The following is a 24,810-nucleotide window of genomic DNA, read 5'->3' as shown; positions in this document are numbered from 1 at the left end:
ATCATTGTTTAAGCATGTCCTAAAAACTACCTCTGTTAGAAGAGAAAAAAAAAAGTAATCCCATCATCTAATTGCATCTACTTCCCTACAGTTATAGCAGTTGCCTTGGTAATAAGTAACATACAGGGTTTGTGAGTCAGTCCAGAAACCAGTTTAATATACTTTCTCGTTCTGTCACTGTCTCATCTGGGAAGAAATATTGTGTCATTCTGCGGCTCTCTCCCATTTTTTCCCTCTTAAACACAAGGTGCTCTGCACGTACACACACACACACGCACGCACGCAACACACACAAATGAGTTTCTTACAGAGACTGCTTGACTTTTCCATGAGCCAACCACAGAAGCATGGAAGGCCGTGGGCTACAGAGATTGACATAATATATGAGCGCGGAGCACAGAGAAGCTGTTTGTGTGTCTCCGAGACAGTTAATGTGCGCATGTGTGTTTGTCACAGTGTATAAACACAAAATCAAACAACAAAAGCTCTTTTGACTCTGTATGTGTCACATGGTGAGAGGTTTGGTAAACTGTTTCTCTCTCTCTCTCTCTCTCTCTCTCTCTGTCTATCTATCTATCTATCTATCTATCTATCTATCTATCTATCTATCTATCTATCTATCTATCTATCTATCTATCTATCTATCTATCTATCTATCTGTCTATCTGTCTATCTATCTATCTATCTATCTATCTATCTATCTATCTGTCTGTCTGTCTGTCTGTCTGTCTGTCTGTCTGTCTGTCTGTCTGTCTGTCTGTCCATCTATCCGCCTGTCTGTCTGTCCATCTATCCGCCTGTCTGTCTGTCCATGCATCCATCCATCCATCCATCCATCCATCCATCCATCCATTAATCCATCCATATATCTGTTCGTCTCTCTGGTGTGTTTGCAGGTAGGTTCAGCATATGCTGATATCAGCGGGCTTCAGCAGCAGCTAGTCAGCAGAATTGTTCTTTTATACTTTCATTCATCTGTTGTTCTCTCTTACAGCCTCTATCTGTCATTTTTATAGTTAAAATCTTTTTTTTTCAGACATACCACAACATTATATCTCCACAAATTGGTTAAAAATATGGAAATGTCATTGTGCTACACCCGTAATTCAGCCAAGAATGAACATTATTTCATACCTTTCTAAACTCATATGTGATTTATTACACTAATTTAGGAGATTTACAGTGATAGCTCACCCAAGATTCTGTCATCATTACTTACCATCAAACATTTACAAACCTGGGGTGCGTTTCCCAAACAATGACATAGCTCGCGACTGAACTATTACAGTACGATGTATTGTTTGGGAAAAGAACAATATAGTGACGAGTAGTTGCTTTGTCACATGACTAAAAGAATGAAATATGCTGTTTTCCAACAAGGCAACTCGGGGTGCTGAAATATAATTGGCTAAACTGGCATTGGGCAGGTTAAATGATCAAAACAAAGACAGACGTTACGCACGTTTGAACCATGTTAGTTAACCATGTTAGTTAGAACGTTAAACGTCCATAATGACGAGCTATGGGGTGGAGTAACAAGTTCTTTAGAAAAAAAATACATACTTTTTGTGCACACGCATTTAAAGCTAACAGTAGTTTTGGTAAAAACATCCCCTCGTTTTTCATATTAATTAAAATGTATGTAAACAGCACATATAGGGCCAATGTTTCCTTTACAAATGTTATTGAGAATAAGCCATATTCTATTTTAAAACAGAAAACCACCTAGCTAACACGTATTCTAATCTCACATATAAACCATATAAATCGCTAATGGTTGTAATTTACAGCAGGCTATTTATTAAGAAATGAATAAAAAATCCTTTTTAATAAAAATAATAATAATGATTATTATTGTTAAGTAGGATATTGTTTATTTATTTGTTCAAAAGCCTACTTTTACCATTTGACACATTCAAACCACTGTAGAAATGTTCTAACCAACAGGCCCATGTTATAAAATAGTACAGAATAAATAACCTACTATAAAATAAAACCATTACCGTATGCTATATATTTTTGTCTTAACAAGCTTTGGAATACGTAACGTACATTCGGTTTTTAAATAATAGGTCACCTATAGCTTTCGCCATGGGCCACGGCTGCATTCAAAATGGTATAAATGTATTCAAAGTGCACTATGAAGGCAACGCAGTTGTCAATATAAAGATTGCTAAAACTGAACTGTAAAAAATACTTTGAAAGCAAACTACACCTAAGACAGATGACTTTAATGCTTTTTAAAAAAATATTCCAAGTTTAAATGTTGAAACGTTCTAAATGAATAGGGCTTAGGGGGGATAACTGTGAATAGAACACAACCAGGAACTGTGTTTCTAACTACAGCTCTACAGGTGTAGATGAAAATGTACAAGTTTGTGACGCAGTTTGCGAATGTTCTTTGGAACAAAGGATTTGGGAAATGCCAAATCAACAAACTATGTTTGTAATGATGGAAATTGCAACCATTGTAGGCTAACGATGGTTTTCAGGAACGCATCACTGTTTGACTTTCTTTTTTTCTGTTGAGGTTGGAGTGTTGGAATCCTATAATTACTGACTTCTATTTGTTTTTGTAATTGTGGAAGTCAATGGTTGCAATATTCTAACATTCTTTAAAATATCTTCATATGTGCAACTTATTAAGGTATGAAACCACGTGAGGTATATATGGTAAACTGTAAATTTTCATTTTCTTGAGTGTGAACTAAATCTTTAAGGCTTATTTTTCGTAAAGTGCTCTTAAATATTACCTTCTATGCAGTGGGTAATGTAGCTGTTTTACAGATCAAAGTGTGTGATAAATAATGTTATTTTCATTTAAAACACAATGATTCTGAACTGCTGAAATGAATAATCAGAGATTCTAGTTTATCTTCCTAAACAAATCTATGTAAGTCTATAGCACATCTGCATAATGCCAGTCTATCCTTTTCATAGGCTTACATTTATACACACAACTGCATATATTAAAACAATGCAAGCACAAATTAACTTTAAAAAAATACTGGGTTCAACAACACAATCGATTTGTGTTGGAACAACATAAAGAAATTAGGTTAACTTATTAGTTTTTACAAACTTAAGTGGGTTTCACATAAAACAATAAGGTTTTCCCAACAAAATCTCAAGTTTCAGCTCATTTTAGTTAAGTAGTTTTGAAAAGTAGTAGAGATATCTGAAAAGATACTCATATTACGATTAATAAACAAATAGTTTCTACTTTTAATGTTGAAATAAATGTATAAATACACTGTTAATTCATTTTCAGGAGTCATTTCACATAAACGAACTTAAAAACACAATTGGTCGCACCGCATGACATTGGTTTAGCAGACAAAAGAAGGCCTGTGATGATAAAGGATTTTTGTTGTGTGATATATTGTTTGCGATAAGCCACATTAACGTAATTTTGAGATCATATTATGCCACATATTATATAATAATTATACAACACCATAATAATGTAATATGAAGTGATCCAATTCTGACTAAATGATCATCTGGCCAATCAGAATAGAGTAAGCTTTTGGAAGGGGAGGAGTTTAGAAATAAGAAATCTTCAAATGAATCAAACAAATCATATTAGACTGATTTAAAATGTTCAAAACATAGGAAAATGTAAGGAGACCTCCAGAATTTAAGTCAATGGGAGTACTCACATTTTTAACGTAAATGCAACTAGTCATTTAAAAAAGCAATGGGTTTACTCAGTTAGTCAAATCACTTTACACTGCATGACAAAGATATGTCTTTACGCTGTTGTTAAATAGAAAAAAGAAAGCCAAAATAATCTGAAATAACATAACTTTAGTGAAACAAAATCTTAAATTTGTGTTAAATAATCTTCATTAGAGAGAGTAGCCAAGCTGAAAATGTCTGCCACATGTTGCAGACTGATAAATGAAAAGCCTGTGTGTGGATGGTGGAATATTTCCACTGCCTCACAGAAGCGTCTCTTTTCAGTCACATGTGAAGAGCTCTTTCACATCTGCCTGCCTCCAGCCTGCCGTCTCTCCATGGCGACGAGGGATTCCCTCCCACAACACCCGCCACCCCACCTTTCCATTCGGAGCAGCCACCACACCCACAAACTCCAGAAGCAGAGGGAAAAAGAGTGGGTGTGGGGGTTTCCCAAGATTATAGCGCTGGATGAGAGCAAGGGAATCCTCCGGACATGTTGCATAACCTCGTCATGCAGGAAATGGAAACGTGGAACACTAGGATGTGTGGAATGTGAATGTGTTTTGAGGAGGACGAATGGCTTTAGAAAAAAGATAGCATTAAAAAAGCAGAAGCACAAACAACAGTTTTACTGTGATTATTATAGCAGAAGGACATAAAAACAGTTTCCCTTCCTATTGGAGCTCATAAATATAAGTCATCTTCAAATTCTGCTCCTAGACGGCCATCTTTGTACAGATTTTTTTATCTCCATACACTCAAAAAAATTGATTAAAAGGAGGTGAAACAACACGATTATTGATTTTTTTTTTGTGACAGCTTAATTGTTTTATGTTCAATCAAATTAAATTAGTAAAAAAAACAATAAATTAACTTAATTCCTTCATGTTGTCCCAACACAAATCGATTGTGTGGAACCCAGCATTGTTTACAGTGCATTACCTCATTACATACTTTAAAAAATGCTGGATTCCACACAATTTCTTCATGTTGTCCCAACACTAATCGAATAAGTTAACTTAATCATTTTACAAATTTAAATGGATTGATTATATAACAATTAAAGATGCTGAATGTACATTTTACTCACTTCTAAGGCATAAAAATACCATACTATGTTTGCAGACTTTAAGGAAACCTGCCAAGTGAGCATTCTTGTTTATCTGAAAAACAATGCTCAAGTCAGATATTTTGCTTTAAAAATGTTACGTGCCAGAATGCAGACCGAAATTCGACCTCCGGTAGCAGACTCCGAAATGAGACGCAGATTCAGAGTTCCACATAAGGTGGTTATTAATTAACAATTAATATAAATATAGATTTTTTTGTGACAACTTAATTGTTTTATGTTCAATCCAATTAAATTAGTAAAAACTAATCAGTTAACTTAATTCCTTCATGTTGTCCCAACACAAATCGATTGTGTGGAACCCAGCATTGTTTACAGTGCATTACGTCATTACATACTTTAAAAAATGCTGGATTCCACACATAATTTCTTCATGTTGTCCCAACAAAAATCGAATAAGTTAACTTAATCATTTTACAAATAAAGTGAATTGATTATATAACAATTAAAGGTGCTACATTTTCCACACCTCTAAAGCATAAAAATACCATAATATGTTTGCAGATTTTAAGGAAACATGCCAAGTGAACTTTCTTGTTTATCTGAAAAACAATGCTGAAGTCTGATATTCTGCTTTAAAAATGTTAAGTACCGGAATGTAGACCGAAATGTGACCTCCGGTAGCTGACTCCGAAATGAGCAGCAGATTCAGAGTTCCACATAAGGTGGTTATTAATTAGCAAATAATATAAATATTATGTATGTAAATATTAGGTGAGCAAGTTACATTGTAGGTTTACTGGAAAGTTTACTTGTACACAATACTAGTACCAGGTTGGACCCCCTTTTGCTTTCAGAACTGCCTTAATCCTTCATGGCATAGATTCAACGAGATTCTGGAAATATTCCTCCGAGATTTTGGTCCATATTGACATGATCACATCACGCAGTTGCTGCAGATTTGTCGGCTGCACATCCATTATGTCACAGGTGTCAAACTCAGTTCCAAAAGAGCCGCAGCTCTGCACAGTTTAGTTCCAACCCTAATTAAACACACCTGATCAAACTAATTGAGTCCTTCAGGCTTGTTTGAAACCTACAGGAAAGTGTGTTGGAGCAGGGTTGGAACTAAACTTTGCAGGGCTTCAGCCCTTTTGGAACCGAGTTTGACACCCCTGCATTATGTGAATCTCCCGTTTCACCACATCTCAAAAGTGCTCTATTGCATTGAGATCTAGTGACTGTGGAGGCCATTAAAGTGCAGTAAACTCATTGTCATGTTCAAAAAACCAGTCTGAGATGATTGCGTTAACGAGCAGTGAAATAGGTGTACCTAATTAAGTGGCCGGTGAGTGTACAGTAGTATAGAATAAAAACTAGACAATAGAACAGTAGCAGTGTGGATGAAATTCAAAATCTGAATCATTTCTAATCCTCATTTATTACATAAATGGACGAACAGGAGGACAAGGAATGGGAAAATACTGTGTGGACAAACTCCAGGGAAAAGAACAGTCTTTTCTTTTCAGCTGTTCTTTAGCTGAGTTATTTTCTCTCCTTTAATGTTATAAAGAGAGGGAGAGAGAGGGAGAGAGTGATATTTGACTATATAAAGTGATGGTATGCTGGCTTTCCCTGCAGGGAATATTGTTTGATGAATCAGAGGCTGTTGTTAAGATAGAGAGAGCTGCAAGGCTGTTCAACTGTTACAACACCAAATTAAACCGTTTGATGTCATAAACACTGCGTTTCCGTGGCAACCGCACAACATTATCCTCATGGCGACTGTCGTGTTTAACAATCGCTGGTGTCCTTGAAGATCCGCATGCGTGTGGAGCTCTGAGTACACTTTAGGAAATCACTCACGCTGTAAAATTGCTGGAACACACTGCTCTGAAAACCCCAACACTGGCATCTGGAGCTCACAAAGCAATTCTTTATTTCTATGTTCATCAACAACAGACTGTTCAAAAATGTTTCCTCAAGGTTTGGGGCATGGAGAAACTCATGCATCCGTTGCCATGTTGAGCTTTATAAGCAAAGCAGGCAGTTTCCAGTATGTGGTGAGCTATTTAAAGTGACAGTTCACCCAAAAATGAAAATTCACTCACTATTTAGAGTACTTACTCTCAAGTGGTTCCTTTACGAGTTTCTTTCTTCTTTTGAACACTAAAGAAGATGTTGAAGGAAGTTAAAAAACGTTCCCTTCGACTACAGGTTTACAGCTTTCTTTAAAATATCTTCTTTTTGTGATTAACAGAAGAAAGAAACTCTTTAGAATTTGAAACAAGTAATGAGTAATTAAGGGTGTCACAGTGGCGGAGTGGGTAGCACGATCGCCTCACAGCAAGAAGGTTGCTGGTTTAAGCCTCTACTTGGTCAGTTGGCATTTCTGCGTGGAGTTTGCATGTTCTCCCCATGTTCACATGGGTTTTCTCTGGGTGCTCCGGTTTCCACCACAAGTCCAAAAACATGCACTATAGGTGAATTGGGTAAGCTAAATTGTCCGTAGTGTATGTGTGTGAATAGCTGCATTTCCACTGTCGGGCCAGTGCGACCCAGGGCGTTTATAGGGCCGGGCCAATAGCTTGGGAGCTTGAGCAGTGAGGCCAAAATCATGTCGCGTTTCCACTGTCCGGCTAGCAGCTCACAGCGCGTCACGCAAACCCCAGAACGTCCCCCGAGTAAAACCACCCCGAATCAAATGTCTTCTGGTAATAAACATTGGTTTGAGGACATAGAACACATTTTTTATGAGCAGTTTTTCCCAATTCGTTTGTGAAGCAGTGAAACGAGCGCTCTTTCACTCGATCTTTCACTCACATGCATATAAACGCGCATGTTTCATGCACAAACACACCTTTTAAACTTTACAAAAACTCTTGACAACTGAAAGTTACTGGCTGCTGCGTCTTTAATTTGGTTTAAAGATTTACGTATATTATACGTTATTGAAGCATAGAGGATGCAGCAAAGATATTTCACTAAAAAATACAACTTTATTATTTTAAACAACAGCCATACATTTAAAAGGATAACATAAGGGCAATTATAAGCCAAAAGATCCCTAGCCTATAGGATGTTTTATGGAATAGCCTTAAATTGCCCAGCTATATGTTTTTCTTTTCAATATTTATTGATTTTTTGGGCGCATGTACTTCTGCACGAAAGGAAAACTAGTATAATGGCGGCACGCCATCTTTACCAGACTCAGGCAAACTCCTCCTCTCCTTTCACTCCACCCTGAAGCCCCAGCTGGCCCTCTTTGGCCCAAGGTATTTGGCGGACCAAAAAAAGGCCGGCCAATGGCCCAGAGAGAAAAAAAAATGCTAATCTCCAAAAATCACAAAGCAAAAATTCATTTTTTTCAAGAATTTTTTTCTTAATTGCAAATATATATATATATATATATATATATATATATATATATATATATATATATATATATATATATATATATATATATATATATATATATATATATATATATATATATATATATATATATATATAAATAAAATCAAGCAGTGCACAAAAAAAAGTAAAATATATATATATATATATATATACATACATTTTACTTTTTTTTTTGTGCACTGCTTGATTTTATTTTTGATTAATTACTTTCAATTAATTAATCAAAATATTAATTTTTGCTTTGCGATTTTTGTAGAGTTGCATTTATTTATTTATTTGTTTGCTCAATACCTTATTTTTTTTTGTTTGCAAAACTCTTTTATTTTGCAAGTATATACAGCCCTAGACTGATTCCATTGAACTATCCTTTTTGACATTCTTTGCCCATAGGAATGTTTAGCTTGCAGGACAGTAAAGAAAACTTTTTTTGGTATTCAGAACATGTAATCACCTTTGGTTCATACTGCCCGCTGATTTAGAGGGCGCCCGGCACCACGATCATGGTTGCCATGGTGCAGCTGAGTTACTCTTTCCAATAACAATGGGGAAGAGAGGTTTGTGTTTACACAGAGATTTATGACTGTGTGGAACATCAGCACATCCTCTCTGCACAGCCGTAGTAATGTACCAAATGCTCCCAGCAGCAAAGAAATAACTGATTTAGACATTTGCTTCTCATTTTTTACAACTTTTTTTACTCTGTACCAAATTCTGAATTGCCACACAAACTCTGAAAAAGAATACAGATGCTTTGATGTTTTCAAAGGGTCATATAGGCCATTTTGAAATTTGAAAACAAAAACTTGGACCTAACCTATTTCCTGTATTACATTATTGATTTCTATAGCTTTCAAAAATCCAAAAAGATTCACATATCGATAAATAATATGATAACAGCTGTTTGAGCATTAAGATATGATTAAACTGCCTCTTGTTACAGTTACTAAACAGTTTTAAAACAAGCAGGAAATGTTAATGGGCCAATGACATAACTACATTAAAATGGTCTATATTATTATATTATTATTATTATTAACAGTTTATATTTTTCATTGAACAGCTTATAATGAAAATTAAAAATACGTTTCTCTTCGTATCGTTGATGATCAAGCAGGCAATGCTACTAAAGTATCTCCCTTTTTCAGAACAGCTCATCTTTATGTTCTCTGAGAATATTCTCAAGCAGCAATTGTAAAGTAGATTCATTCTGTGGAGCATTTTTACATCCTTTTACATCTATCAAAATATGTATTCGACTATCTACCGCCGATGCAGCTCAGCTAAGGTGCTTTCTTGTTTTAGTAATTTAAATGTATTTATTTTATTAATAATGTAGCTTTACATAAATATTTTTTTCAATTTCGATTTGTTTTCAAACACTACTGCTTTTTGTAGTAATGCCAAATTAAAAGATTTCACTTTTAAGTTCTCATTCTGTTTTGACAAAAGTAAATGCTAGTGTTTAACATAAAAAAAAACCTGATTAGAATTTTAAATGTTGTGTTTATTCTAAACGAAGGTTAATATAAAGCTAGTCAAAACAGTTTTGTAACAGCTTCAAATGTAAATTACACTATATGGAGATTTTTTTTTTATGGAACATACTGTAAAACCCAATAAGCTACGGTAACCCCACCATTTGAGGAAACCGATTGCAACAAACCATTTAAGTTCAAAAACTAATTCTAATAAGTACTGCAAATTTTAATTGAGTAAATGAAGAAATTTGAGCAAAGTAAAACTTAATAAATGAGGAGAACTCAACCAAATGAGTACTGTAAAAACCCAATAAGTTAAGGCAACTTAAACCGTTTAACTGAGTGCTACTATTTAAGGTAAAAACTAATCTATATGAGTACTGTGAACTTACTCCATTTAAGTTAAAAATAATGAGGTATTTAATTAACTCATTACCTTCAACACTGTGTTCAAAAGTCTTTTCAAATGAGTAGAATTAACTTCCAGTAAATTTTAAGTTACCTACATTCATTTAATTTTCTAAAGTTGACTGTTGGGTTTTACAGTGTATTTATGGATAGATTAGTTCATGAAAAAAAGAATGTTGTTACAATGTTTTTGTTTCCTTTTCTGGACTGTGAATGTCTCTGAACCAATGCAGTAATGTCAGATAGTTCTTGGATTAGTTAGCAGAGTAATAGCACAGTATTGCTTAAAATATTGCAATGCATACAACATTGTGGGTGACATATCAGATTTCAAAAGAGGACAAATTGTTGGTGTGCATCTTGCTGGTGCATCTGTGACCAAGACAGCTAGTCTTTATAATATATATAGAGCCACGGTATCCAGGGTAATGTCAGCATACCACCAAGAAAGGCAAACGACATCCAACAGGAGTAACTTTAGACTCAAGAGGAAACTGTCTAAAAGGGATGTTCGAGTGATAACCCGGATTGTATCCGAGAAACATAAATCCCCAGCTGTCCAACTCACTGCAGAATTAACACCTCAACTTTCCTGTTTCCACCAAAACTGTTCATCAGGAGCTCCACAGGATCAATATACTGTACATGACGGGCTCCTAAAGCCAAACCTTTTGTCACTTGTGACAATGCTAAATGTTGGTTTCAATGGTGCCAGCAGGCAAAATCTTGGCCTGTGGACAATGTGAAAGATGTATTGTTCTCTAATGTGTCCACATTTACTGTCTTTCCTACATCCGGGAGAGTTACGGTGTGGAGAAGCCCCAAAAAAGCGTACCACCCAGACTGTTGCATGCCCAGAGTGAGGCATGAAGATGGATCAGTGATTTTTAGGACTGCAATATCATGACATTCCCTATAGTCCAATACTTGTGCTAGATAGACATGTCATTGCCAAGAACTATACCAAACAATTCTAGAGGACCATGTGCACTCAATGGTTCAAACATTGTATCCTGAAGGCAGTGTCGTGTATCAGGATGATACCAATACACACAGCAAGCCAGCTGACAGAGTGGTTTGATAAACTTGAAAGTGAAGTTGAACATCTCCCATGGCCGGCACAGTCACCAAATCTAAATATTATTGAGCCACTTTGGCGTGTTTTGGAGGAAGGAGGCAAGAAATGTTTTCACATAGTGCATCACATAGTGACCCCGCCACTATTCTGCAAGAAGAATGGCTCAAAATCCCTCTGGCCACTGTGCAAGACTTGTATCTATCAATCCCAAGATGAATTGATGCTGTATTGGCTGCAAAAAGAGGCCATATACCATACTAATGAATTATTGTGGTCTAAAACCAGGCGTTTCAGCTTCATTGTCCAGTTTCATTGTGTGTGTAACTTCAAGCTTATACAATTTCAAAGTAGTACCAACAGTACTCTGGGAAGTAGCCGAAAAGAAAACATGGAGGGTAGGAGACGTAGGAGACAGAGAGCAAGCAAGATAAAGCCTCTGCCAGACGGAGAAACATGGGCAAAAAGCCAAAGTCTTGCTGCTACGCCTCATGCCCGCCTGAAGATTAACTGCACAGAAACAACTCACAAAGACACACAGCACCAGGCCATGCCAGCAGCGGATATAGCCATCCACTTCAGCTTTACATGAGAGTCTGCTCCAGATCAATGGCAGAGAATAACCCAAACTCGTTCACGAGCCCTCTCCCCCTCATAATCAAACAACTATGCAGCGGATCCTATTTATAGCAGCCACTAGTGCCTTTCCTTCCCTTCTCGCAGATGTGTGTTTCAAGAACACAGATGTCTTTCTATTCTTATAACTTTACACGCTTCTTACTGTCTGTTTTACACACTTTTCCTCTAATTCTCTTGCTTTCCTGGTCTCGCATGTTGCTTCTTTCTCTATCTCTCTAACTTCAGTCAGTGAAGGAAGCCACTGGCCCGCTAAAAACTACTTCTAAAGCAACAAAAGACAAATGAGCTTTTCTACATGACGTCGGCCGCTGGAGTATTTTTGTGCCTTTGCCATATATGGTCTACCAGTGTAACTTGCAGATAAAATACATGCACTTTCAACCCCTATGTGATCAGTTTTCATTACGCAAGTTACATAATAAAGTTAAGCATTTCAGTCTTTATAAGATGGACAAGATCCAAGTTTTACCTTCTAATTAAAAACGTTGGAGCCTATTTCTCACACATGTCTGATTGACGAAATATATAGCAATTATGATACTGAAATCTCCATCTCAATTACATACAGAACAAGAATTTCTGAATATAATATTTTCTATATATTTGCCAAATATTTTTGACTATCGGCTTAATAATCATGCTGGGGAAAAAATCAGCAGATGCTGGTTAGTTTTGACACTTGTCTGCTTGTTTAAACTGGTTCTGGCTGGTTCTTCCTTGTTATGAGAGTTTTAAGCTGGTTCTTTGCTGGTAATGCATCTCATAACCAGGAAGAACCAGCAAGAATCTACTTAAACCAGTAGCTATGTGTCAAAACCTACCTAACTTACTGTAACCAGCTGTTTTTTTAGAAGGAAACTTGTCCACATTTCCGATCCCTGTGAATCTAATCCTGCTGAACGGCCTATTTTATGAATTAATGCCAATATCAGGCAATATTAACATGAGGTTTGATGATTGCAGAAATGGCTTTAAGTCTAAATTCCCTTTTAATGACAGATATTTACCCTGTTCAGCTATGAGCAATTCCTTCTGCACACTGTAAAATATATCCGTTAATTAACAGGTTCCTTATTTCATGATAAACAGTTTATTTCTTTAAGTGTGAATTGTATTATATTAATCTCTGCTCTGTCGACTTTGAAGATGAAAATTTAACTGTGTGCATTTGGCAAAAGTGCCTATAACTAAAGTTTCAACGGTTTCAAACCAAATATTTTTATGATAAATAATATAGAGAGAATTAAGTCAGTAAAATAGCAGAAAAAGAACTGGCAGCTTATTATTAGGTCTCTGTATCGTAATTTACAACACCAAAGCAGACAATATATCACTTCAAACTATTAAAAATGTCAATAAAAATCACTTTTTAACATCAAAAGTTGTTGGAGGAAAGATCAGTATCCCATGTCTGAACATAATAGTTTTAATATCTAATTTCTAATAATTGATTTCTTTTCATCAATCATTTTATCTGAAATAAGACTCTTCTAACATTACACTACCTGACACAAGACTTGTCACCAATCAAAGTTTTAGGAATAACAAATAATAACTTGACTTCTAGTTAATAACTTGGTATAAGAAGTGGCTTATATGAAAGACAAAGGCCTTTAGATTACGCTTATTTTACCAAAATAAAATATGATCATGCCTTGATTTTTAATTATTTAATTAGGACAGTGAAAACTCTTATCACTTAACAGAAATAATGTACCGTATAGAATATAAAGTCATGGTGCAGTGGAAAAATAATTAATATTGTGTAAGACTCCCATGAGTTTGGAGGACTGCATCCATACATCTCTGCAATGACTCAAATAACGTTTTAATAAAGTCATCTGGAATGCCAATGAAAGCACTACTACAGGACTTCCAGTTCATCAAGACTCTTTGGATTCATCTTCAATGCCTCCTTCATCTCAATAATGTTCATGTCTGGTGACTGGGCTGACCAATCCCGGAACACTTTGACCTTTTTTGCTTTCAGGAACTTTGATGTGGAGGCTGAAGTATGAGAAGGAGTGCTATCATGCTGAAGAATTTGCCCTCTCCTGTGGTTAATGGGCAGCACAAATGTCTTGATACCTCAGGCTGTTGATGTTGCCATCCACTCTGCAGATCTCTCACATTTCTTTTTATTTGAAAATGATTTTATTGTAATAGTTTATTTATTCCTTGTTATATTTTTAGACATTTTAAAATAGACTGGGAAAAGACCTTGAACCTCAAACAGCTCAAGGATTGTCCACAATGGTACTTTTTAGCATTATTCTTAAATTCAATGTGAAATTAATTATCTTGCATTATAATTTAGACATTTCTTTGGAAGTAAAACAAACTTCATAGAAAACAGCTATCAGATGCAGCCATGGCTGATGCATTTAAGAGTCTGAGGTAAAGTTCAGGCCACCGACCCTTCAGGATTTCGGAGGCAGGGAGTATCAGGGTGTGAAAGGTACTGGCAGGTTTATTAATGCGTGATGTACTGGGAGGGTGGAACGGAGTGGTTGCAAAATGGGATGAGAAGCAAAAGAGCTGGATGGAGATATGAGAGTTGAAGGAGTCGGGATGCCTGAAGCATGAATCAGCACGGTAAAAATGAGCTCCACTTTGTTAAGGCACCACACCCAACCACACAACCCTCCTCTCTCATTCCCACTCCTGCTTCCACTGAAGAGATGATTAATAATAACTCTATATCCATGCCCAGAGGATCCATAAAGACACATTCATACACAGAGGAATTGAGGGATTTTGATTAGTGTTATAAGTGAGCATTTTAAATCTGTATCAAGGGTATTTCTGTATATTTCTATTCCAATTCTTAAACATTCAGTTTTAGTAATGGTGATTAAAAAATAAGATTATTTAGAGCATTTCTGGAGGTTAATATTTGACACGTTATCTGTGATTCAACAGCACAAGCTAGATCCAGATCCACAGGTGGCACTATTTGGGGTTACTTCAGAGGATATACAGTTGCCTTCTTCAAAGTGTAAAATCATTACTTTTACGACTTATTTGGCACGCAGGGCTATTTTGGTAAAATGGAAGGATTCTCATCCTCCCACTAATGTTCAGTGGATTTGAGAAATTATGTCTTGCGTTTATTTAGAAAAAATCAGGTTCTCATTAAGAGGGTTGGAGGGGAAATTTTTTAAGGTGTGGCAACCTTTTATTGATTTTGTGGAAAATCTCAAATAATTTGATTTTGCTGTACATATGGTGTTTATGGATATATGTTAGTTGAATAAATGCTTTTTCTTTCTTTTTTCTTTATTATTATTATTTTTTTATGTTTTGTAATTTTTATTTATTGTTATTATTGTTATAATAATTATTATTTCTCTGTATTTGTATTTAAACCTACATTACTTTTTGGCTAATGTGAGCGCTATCCCGCTGTTGGATTGGTATGGGTTTGGGGTTTGTATTGTTGTTCTTTCCCATTTGAAAAACTGAAAATCAATTAAAAAAATATTTAAACGAAAAAAAATAAGATTATTTACCCATCCACTTTGTTAATATCATGATTCTATGCCTCTTGAATCCATAATTGTATCACAAATATTTTCCACATAAAAATCTTTTCCCCATAAAGGTAAATATAGTACATTAAGCATCTCTGAAAAAGTATTATTCATTGGATTGACTGTATTTTAAGGTAATTGGTTGCAAAACAATCATATATATAGGGATGAAATTAAACAAACAAATTAAATTGTGTAATGTTCAGCTAATTTGTTCGTTTAAATTCAGCCCATAGAAATTATTTGCAACAACTTACCCTAAAAAATGAGTAAATCCAATGAATATTTTTTAAATGTAGATTATTGTCATATTAGCAGACTATGAAGCAACGTTATTCAGCATTAAAGTCATGAAACCTGATATCTGAGATCCCAAAAATTACACCCTTTTTCATAATAACCTATACTGTTATTCGTAATTGATTAAAAAAACTACAGGTCAGAATTCTATCGATGTGAAATGGGTTGCAAACATGGCTTCATATAGAAATTCATTCAATATGAAGATGTGTAAAACAGCATATGTTTTACACAACATTTGCCCTTCCGGCCGCAACCCAGTACTGGGAAACATTCATACACTTTCATTCACACACACAAACACTCATACACTATGGCCAATTTAGTTCATCCAGTTCACCTGTACCACAGGACTGTGGGAGAAACCGGACCACCCGGACGAAAGCCACATGAACACATAGAGAACATGCAAACTCCACACAGAAATACCACCTGGTCGTGCTGGGACTTGAACCAGCGACTTTTTTGCTGTGAGCAGACAGTGCTAACCACTGAGCTACCATGCCACCCATGTTGAAATTAAATATAGGTGTTCTATAAATAAAGATATTGAATATAAAGATACAAGATGTTTGCATTTTGACAACTAACCGAAATAAACACACACAACTATAATGTCTAGTTGGTACCTAAACACATGTTGTTCCACACAACATGAATATAAAACATATAAGGAAATGCGGGATTATTTATTTTAAAAGCACGTCAGGGAGTTGCAGTGAGAGAGACAGTTGCAGTAGCTGGAGATGACAGGATACATATTTGGGATGATGCAGTGGAGTCAAAAGGTAAGAACTGGTAACACCTCCGGGCAGCTAGTTTTAAGGTAATCAGCTGCTATATCTGCTTGAAGAAGAAAAATCCCAACCAAAATCTCCTAAAAAAATGAACTTTGTCTTACAAAAGGACATAAATTCAAAACATCTTAATCAAGATGCCCATTTCATAACTCTCAAGTCTCTCTAGCTAAAGATATCTGTATAAAACTGTAAAAAAATCTATTAAATAAGTGTTTTTTATTTATTTACGATTGTGAATTGATTATGGGATCTTAATCTCTGCTCTGCCGACTTTTGATGCTGAAAATACAAACAAAGTGACTTTTATTGACAGTTTAAAATAATATAATGTGCAATAAATGGTGTATAGAGAAAGTCTGTAAAATAACAGAAAATGTACTGCAGCTTATTAAAAGGTTTTCGTATCATAATATACAACACCAACCCAGAGAATACATCGCTTTAAACTATTAAAAATGTTAATAAAAGTCACTTTTTCCAACTTTTCAAGGTTAAAAAGTTGTTGTAAAAAAAGATCAAGGTCCCATAATGCAATTCAAAAGCATAAATAAATAGGGAAAACTGATAATCTATGGATTTTTTTTTAATGTAAGTAATAGTGGAATAGTACAGTATTGATCCCTGTGATTGTGTTAAATGTCTCCTCCTCATAAGGTCTCGGCTCTGTTTTCCAGTTGCTTGGCAAGTAGCTTCTGTAACCCTGTTTCTGACAGTCCCTGCTGTATAAAAAGTGGAAAAGAGTAGCTCAGTGGGGTAATCACTGGGGCGTCTCCTTTGGCATACAAAAACAGCCTCTAACTCATGACCCTGCAGTGTCTGTCAGACACACATTTCACAAATTATGAAATATGGAAAGTTGGCCTACTGTGCTGAAGGAGACAAATGATTAGATTGCTCTTTGTCCTACAAAACATTTCAACACGCCCATGAAGCATGCAAATCAGACATGTATGTAATTATCTAATGGTTAGATTTGCATGCCTTTGATGGAATGTCTTGGCTCTTGTGAGTTCAGCACTGTGCATTTGACTTGCAGTATGCCTCAATACACTACAGTGCATAAATATAAACTCCTCTCAACAATCTAAAACAATCATGGATGATTATTAGTTAACACAAATTGTGTTGACATATTTACAAACCCAAATGCTGGGTTAAATATTTTACTACATTTCAACCCAATGGTAGGGTTTATCCATAAGTTTATTCATAAACTAATTTCGAGAGGATCACATGATTATGATTGAACACGGCTGGTTCTGCATTAGCATGCATGATCCACCAATCAGATGATTCCTAACCCACTATAAAGAGCCAGGGTTTTTACTACACTCATCTTCGATTTAAAGGATTCCCCCTTCCACCCCCTCACAGCAGGAACGTCACCGGTTGTCGTCCTTTAACAGGCCGGTGGTCATTTCTGTGCGTAGTTTGCATGTTCTACCCGTGCTCGCGTGGGTTTTCCCCGGGTCCTCCGGTTTCCTCCCACATTACAAAATCATGCACAACAAGTGAATTGATTAATCTAAATTTTGCACTACAGTCAGTCTCTAGAGATTTGATCTACCTGAGCTCAAAGCTAACCTTTCGCCCTGCAAACGGGAAGGAGCCCAGGGCTCAAGGACCTTTGGGGCTCAGGGCTCTCTCCCGGGACAGCATGCCAAACTTGCTTATAATCAATCATCAGCTAAGTGTGAACTCTTGAAATGTGTGTTGAAACAGCATTTTTTGAGCTCACTAAAGGCTTTTTTCACGACAAAAATAACTGTAAAGGTAACTTTAAGTGACTTAAGTGACTGTGAACGTGGCATGGCTGTTGGTGCCAGACGGGCTGGTCTGAGAATTTTAGAAACTACAGCAGCAGAAGACCACACCAGGTGCCACTCCTGTCAGCTTAGAACAGGCAACTGAGGCTACAATTCACACAGACTCACCAAAATTGGACAATAGAAAATAAAAATAATAAAAAAACGTTGCCTGGTCTGATGAGTCTCAATTTCTGCTGCAAAAATAGGATGGTAGGGTCAGAATTTGGCATCAACAACATGAAAGCATGGAATCATCCTGCCTTGTATCAATGGTTCAGGCTGCTGCTGGTGGTGTAATGGTGTGGGGGATATTTTCTCGACACACTTTGGGCCCATTAGAACCAATTGAATCATCTCAGACCGTTTTCTTGAACATGACCATGAGTTCACTGTACTCAAATGGCCTCCACAGTCACCAGATCTCAATCCAACAGAGCACCTTTGGGAGGTGGTGTAACAGGAGATTCACAACATGGACGTGCAGCCGGCAAATCTGCAGCAACTGTGTGATGCTATCCTGTCAATATGGACCAAAGTCTCTAAAATACTTCCAGTACCTTGTTGAATCTACGCCACAAAGGATTAAGGCAGTTCTAAAGGCAAAACTAGGTTCTAGTAAGGTGTACCTAATAAAGTGGCCGGTGAGTGTATTTGTGGTACGGTCCAATTCAGGCAAGCCAACCTACTCAGAAGTACTTAGCTAGTTATTTACATATCATTCTCTTACTCTTTAAATGGGTTCTTAGTCAAAATAAGCTGCTATATAGACCACAAATCCAAAAGTCTGATTACCCCAGAGAAAAAAAGTGAAAGAAATCAAGTAGTACGTTGCAAAGTTCTAAAACTATTTGCATACATGATATATTTCTGATCTTATCCTGGCAAATTACCCACTATACAGAAGGAAAATGAGAGGAGACGAGTGAATAAATGAAGAAACAAATAAATGAAGAGGGTAAATCGATGTTCCTAAACTTGCAAAATAACAGTGTGCGATTGTTACAGACCCTCCCTCTCTGATGATTAAAGGAAGGATATTGGGAAGAGTAATTAGTGAAGTGTGCGTGTGTGTGTGTGTGTGTGTGTGGGGCAGGCAGCTCCAGCCTCTTCTGACTCACTTTGTGGAAACTCTGAATGTTCTTGCGCCACTGTGCAAAGCTGCAAGCTATTACACATTGCATTATACAGCCAAAGAAAAAACCCTCTAACTACAGACAGACTGTCTCAGTAAATCCCTCTGACTATTTTTGCATGAAGCTACCCTTTTCCTCGCTTTTCCCACTCCCCACATCTCTGTCCTTACCCTCTGTTCATGTTCTTCCATTCCCTCTTTCCCCCTAAAAAACCACTCCCACCCTTTTTAAAATAGTCTCTGGATTTTGCTTGTGGTATTTTCCATCTCTGAGGAAAAGAAAGAAACCCTCTCAACATTAATCCAACATGACTGCCGTGTTGGAGAGAGAATGCAAGTAAAAACATGTCAGCGTTCGTTTATTCTGCGACCATCAAACAGAACTGTGCTTTTATAAGGCAGCAGGCAGCCCAGCTAAGCATCACAGAGTATGTGTGGACGTTATACCATATATCAGTATAAATGGTATATATATAAATATATACCATATATTTTTTGTATATTATTTTACAAAAAAAAAACATTTACCTTAAGAAGACACACCTTGGAGTGCCTGAATGCTCCTGCAATGTCATGTGAATAAGATGCTGCGATAGCTTTCAATCATCAGGAGATTTAGTAGATTATAAAGTTAACAGACACCATAGCAGGTGTATCTTTATGCATTATTATTATCAGTATTAACATACTACCTGACAAAAGTCTTGTCATCGATCCCTGTTGTAAAAGCAACAAATAATAACTTGACTTCTTATTGATCAGTTGGAAAATTGGCAGAAGGTAGATTTTTACCGATGAATCATCTGTTGAACTGCATCCCAATCATCACAAATACTGCATAGACCCAAGATTCTCACAGTCAATCAGTCACGTTTGTTGAAGGAAAAATCATGGTTTGGGGTTACATTCAGCATGGGGGTGGGTGAGAGATCTGCAGAGTGGATGGCAACATCAACAGCCTGAGGTATCAAGACATTTGTGCTGCCCATTATCTTACAAAACCACAGGAGAGGACAAATTCTTTATCAGGATAGCGCTCTTCGTACTTCAGCCTCCACATCAAAGTTCCTGAAAGCAAAGAAGATCAAAGTGCTCCAGGGTTGGCCAGCCCAGTCACCAGACATGAGCATTATTGAGCATGTCTGGGGTAAGATGAAGGAGGCATTAAGGATGAATCCAAAGTATCATGATGAGCTCTGGGAGTCCTGCAAGAACTCTTTCTTTGGCATTCCAGATGACTTTACTAATAAGTTATTTGAGTCACTGCAGCGATGTATGGATGCAGTCCTTTAAGCTCATGGGAGTCATACACAATATTGATTGTATTTTTATACTCTATATTGTATATTCTATACTGTACATTATTTCTTATTTCTTATCTTTTCTTACATTATTACATTACTTCTGTGACAAGACTTCTGTCCTAATTAAATAATTCAAAATCAAGGCATGATCATATTCGATTTTGGTAAAATAAGCGTAATCTAGAGCCCTTTGCCTTTTGTATAAGACACTTCTTATCTAAATGATCAACTAGAGGTCGAGTTATTATTTGTTGTTCCTAAAACCTGGATAAGCGACAAGACTTTTGTCAGGTAGTATATTTTCACACACAAAAGCAAACAAAACAAAACATATGAATTGAAGGATATAACTGCAAACAATTATTTTGGGGCCAGGAATTATATAGAATTTTTTTTCCTTAACAGCTACGGTGTATTATTTTTTAAAGAAAATAAAGGTGTTTTTAGGCTGGGATTTTTTTATTTATTTTTTTTACATATAATGTTTAGAAAGTCGTGCATTTTAAGTATGCAAATGCTTTTTGGGCAACAGTATATAGCTATATTTGTTAGCGGTAAGACATTTACCCAAGACCACACCCAACCAATTACGTCTATGACACGATGCCCCCTGCATTTTCCATTATACTCAGTAAGAAAGATCTTCTTTTCAAAACACTCATAACTTTAAATTGAGCACAAAGGCATATATCATTGTTTTCTCCTGGTTTCTCCTGTTTAATCTAAAATCTAAAGAGAGATCTCAACAATGTCTTTAAATGTGCAATGATCTGCTAGAAAACCGAAATCTGCAGTTAAAAGTAACATCGTTCTAATGTTTTAATAAGAGCATGCTTTATCAATTTCCTCCAAACACTTGAGCTATCAGCTGTCTGTCTGCATTCATTTCATATAGTACTGTATGTCTCTTTCGTGTCTTTCTTTTTTGAAATGATAATGTAATATCAAGTACATTTTTATACTTTAACTGTGTTTAAACTGTGCAAGTCTCACCTGATAGATCATGACTTTAAAGTTTCTTCTCTTCAGGAGCTCGTTCTCGTTGCTCTCCAGACGTTTGATCTGGCCAGCCTGTTTCTCCAGGTTCCCCCGCACCGACTTGACGTTCACGCTCACCTTACGCACCTTCTCCAGCATCTTATTGACCGTGTTGGCTGTGGTGGTGTGGCTCTTGGACAGTTTGGTGAGCTCCCCCTGGATTCCCGTCACAGATCTCTCCATGTCCCGCTGACGGGCTTCCAACCCAGCCTGCGTCTGCTGGATCTGGTCAACGGCTCCAATGATTTTGTCAAGCAGCGTGAGGACCATGACCCCATTCATCTCGCCACCCTCCCCAGCCTCTTCTTTCTCGGCAGCATCTTTAGCTTTGTTCTCGGCGGTGGCTTCGTCTTCATCATCAGAGACCGGGAGGTTGATTTCATCTTCTGAGATCTCAGTAAGAGACTTGCGCAGCTCGGGCACCTCCAGATGCAGACGGCTGTCTTCAATCACCTCCATGTTTGAAACTTGAACGTGCTTGCAAAATAAAAGTGGAATGTGAGAAGGATGCAAGCTGTGGGAAGTTCTGTGTCCTCACTCGCCTTTCTTTCTGCTCTCAGGATTCCCCTCTGTAGAGTTCACCTAACTGTTCCCTCCTCTGTCACACTCACCACATCTGCTCTCCCTCCTTCTCTCTGTTTCTCACTCTGTGTGTGTTTGGGATCTGGCCAGAGCAGCGGAGGCTGGCAAGCAAGCTGTGGACGGTCTGTACTGCATGAGAGCTGGGTCGTCAATGCCACACTTTCCTGTGAAAGCCTTCAGACAAATCAGCTGCGTGCCAGCTGCCTTCCTCTTGCCCGCTGACACTCCCCCTGCACGCACGCTGTGAGGCTCGGGCTGCGCTGGAGAGCAATGCTCCACCCTGTGGCTTCCAATGAGACCCTACAGGAAAAAAAATCCCAAATGAGATCTCTACGGTGATAAACATTTTTCCACTGTCAGAACAGTTTACATTTCAAGATGAAGACTCCAGTCATATCAGTGCAGTAGAAAAAAAATGGTTTATTCTACTTTGTTGCGGTCTGTACTCACATGACAAGTTATACAGCCCAAGGTGGATACATTTGAGTAAATGTTAAAAGAATACTTGTGTTTATGTACAGTGCTCAGCATAGATGAGTACACTCCATTTTGAAAATGTATATTTTTATCTATATCTCAGTGAATATGGGTGATTTATTTTGGTGCATTTGAACAAAACAGATTTATGTTTTAAACAGATATGTTTATTAAAATAATATTTTAGTCATCAAACATATTTAGATATGCAAAGATGATACAATTAAATTCATGTAAAATATTGTAAAAAAAATTACAACCTACAAAACTTCAACTAAATTTTATATATTTTTCTCCTCTCTTGATTTTTGCTATTTTTGAAATTTTTATTTAATATTTTTCTAATGCTAATTTAATTTTGAACCATTATTGTAAGATATTTTATTACCGCGTTTCCTGTCTGACGCATTTGCGTGCGCATGAATGGAAGTCTATGAGGAGAAAAGTCAAGTGTGACCGCAGCTTTATGGCAAAATCATTAGGATGCTCATTCATTAGAAGATCATGTTCCATGAAGATATTTTGTAGATATTTTTAGTTATATACATTGCGGGCGAGGCAGTGGCGCAGTAGGTAGTGCTGTCGCCTCACAGCAAAAAGGTCGCTGGTTCGAACTTCAGCTCAGTTGGCGTTTCTGTGTTGAGTTTGCATGTTCTCCCTGCGTTCTCGTGAGTTTCCTCCGGGTGCTCCGGTTTCCCCCACAGTCCAAAGACATGTGGTACAGGTGAATTGGGTAGGCTAAATTGTCCGTAGTGTATGAGTGTGTGTGTGAATGTGTGTGTGGATGTTTCCCAGAGATGGGTTGCGGCTGGAAGGGCATCCGCTGCATAAAAACTTGCTGGATAAGTTGGCGGTTCAGTCTGTTGTGGCGACCCCGGATTAATAAAGGGACTAAGCTGGCAAGAAAATGAATGAATGAATATATACATTGCTAATACATGGCAAATTTAATGTCAATTTTCTCAATATATAGATTTCTTTGAACCCTCAGATTTGCAGGTTTTCAAATGACACAATCTACGTACATTCTAATAAAGATTCCTTAAAATAGTTGCATTTTGGCTAATTATTGTCCTTTCCGAACAAACTAGTAAATAGAAAAATATTACATTTTTTCAGCTTTCAAATAAACAAATGACTCTTATGACAGTTTTTTTTTTCCCGGGTTACATATATTGATACAAAGAAGTATTTTTCATTTATTTTCTTTTTTTTTGGCTTAGTCCTTTTATTAATCTGGGATCGCCACAGCAGAATGAACCGCCAACTTATCCTGCATATGTTTTACACAGCGAATGCCCTTCCAGCCCATCACTGGGAAACACATATACACTGCGGACAATTCAGCTCACCCAATTCACCTATAGCACATGTGTTTGGACTTGTGGGGGAAACCAGAGCACCCAGAGGAAACCCACGGCAAGACGAGGAGAACATGCAAACTCCACACAGAAATGCCAACTGACACCGATACCACAATCCCCTTTGCTTTGAGGCAACAGCACTATCCACTGCGCCACCGCACCACCTTAATAACTATTTTCTCTCTATATATAAATATACACTTCCACACTTGTGCTATATAAATGAACTGCTATTGCCTTCTCATACCCTGCCTTTTTTCAGGAACAGTATAAAAGTAATGTACTTTGGTATGTTATTTTAAAATGTATTATTGTAAATTGTATAGCTGAGCTTAACACATCTCAATGTAAAGTCCAGTGATCACATTTATAGCTGTGAATTTATACTGCATTACATTAACAGTCTCCTTTGTGTCTTTTTATACCTTCTAATTTATTAATAAGAAATTTATTTATACGAAACATAATTCCAAACTCTATTATATCTTTTGAGCAAACTATGAGTAATAACATTTTCCTCAGGGACACATCTGTATATGTGTGGAGATAACATACGGTTCTGGAGAGTGTAACAGTATTAGACAGGCACAGACACAGCGAGAGCTGGAATGTGATCCAGACCTGGAGGGTTATTCAGTTCCCTAAAGGCCAATTTTTTCCCATTACAGCACGTAAATAAAGCTAAAGGAAGAGTTTACCAAA

The 24,810-nt window shown here is 36.9% G+C and overlaps 1 protein-coding gene across 1 annotated transcript in view; it reads right to left on the bottom strand.

Annotated features, from left to right (window-relative positions):
* The window catches only part of cavin1b (caveolae associated protein 1b), a 31,506-nt gene extending 9,083 nt beyond the window's left edge, over nucleotides 1–22,423 (bottom strand). The window contains 1 exon segment of the mRNA NM_001114549.2: nucleotides 21,641–22,423. Within this exon segment, the coding sequence (NP_001108021.1) occupies nucleotides 21,641–22,144 (504 nt within the window). The 5' untranslated portion in view covers nucleotides 22,145–22,423.
* Between the last annotated feature and the right edge of the window lie 2,387 nt (nucleotides 22,424–24,810).

The sequence above is a fragment of the Danio rerio genome, chromosome 24, assembly GCF_052040795.2.
Source record: "Danio rerio strain M-AB ecotype USA chromosome 24, GRCz13ab, whole genome shotgun sequence".
Taxonomy (NCBI): domain Eukaryota; kingdom Metazoa; phylum Chordata; class Actinopteri; order Cypriniformes; family Danionidae; genus Danio; species Danio rerio.
The sequence above is the reverse complement of the archived record's forward strand: the minus strand, read 5'-3'. Positions and strand labels throughout refer to the sequence as shown.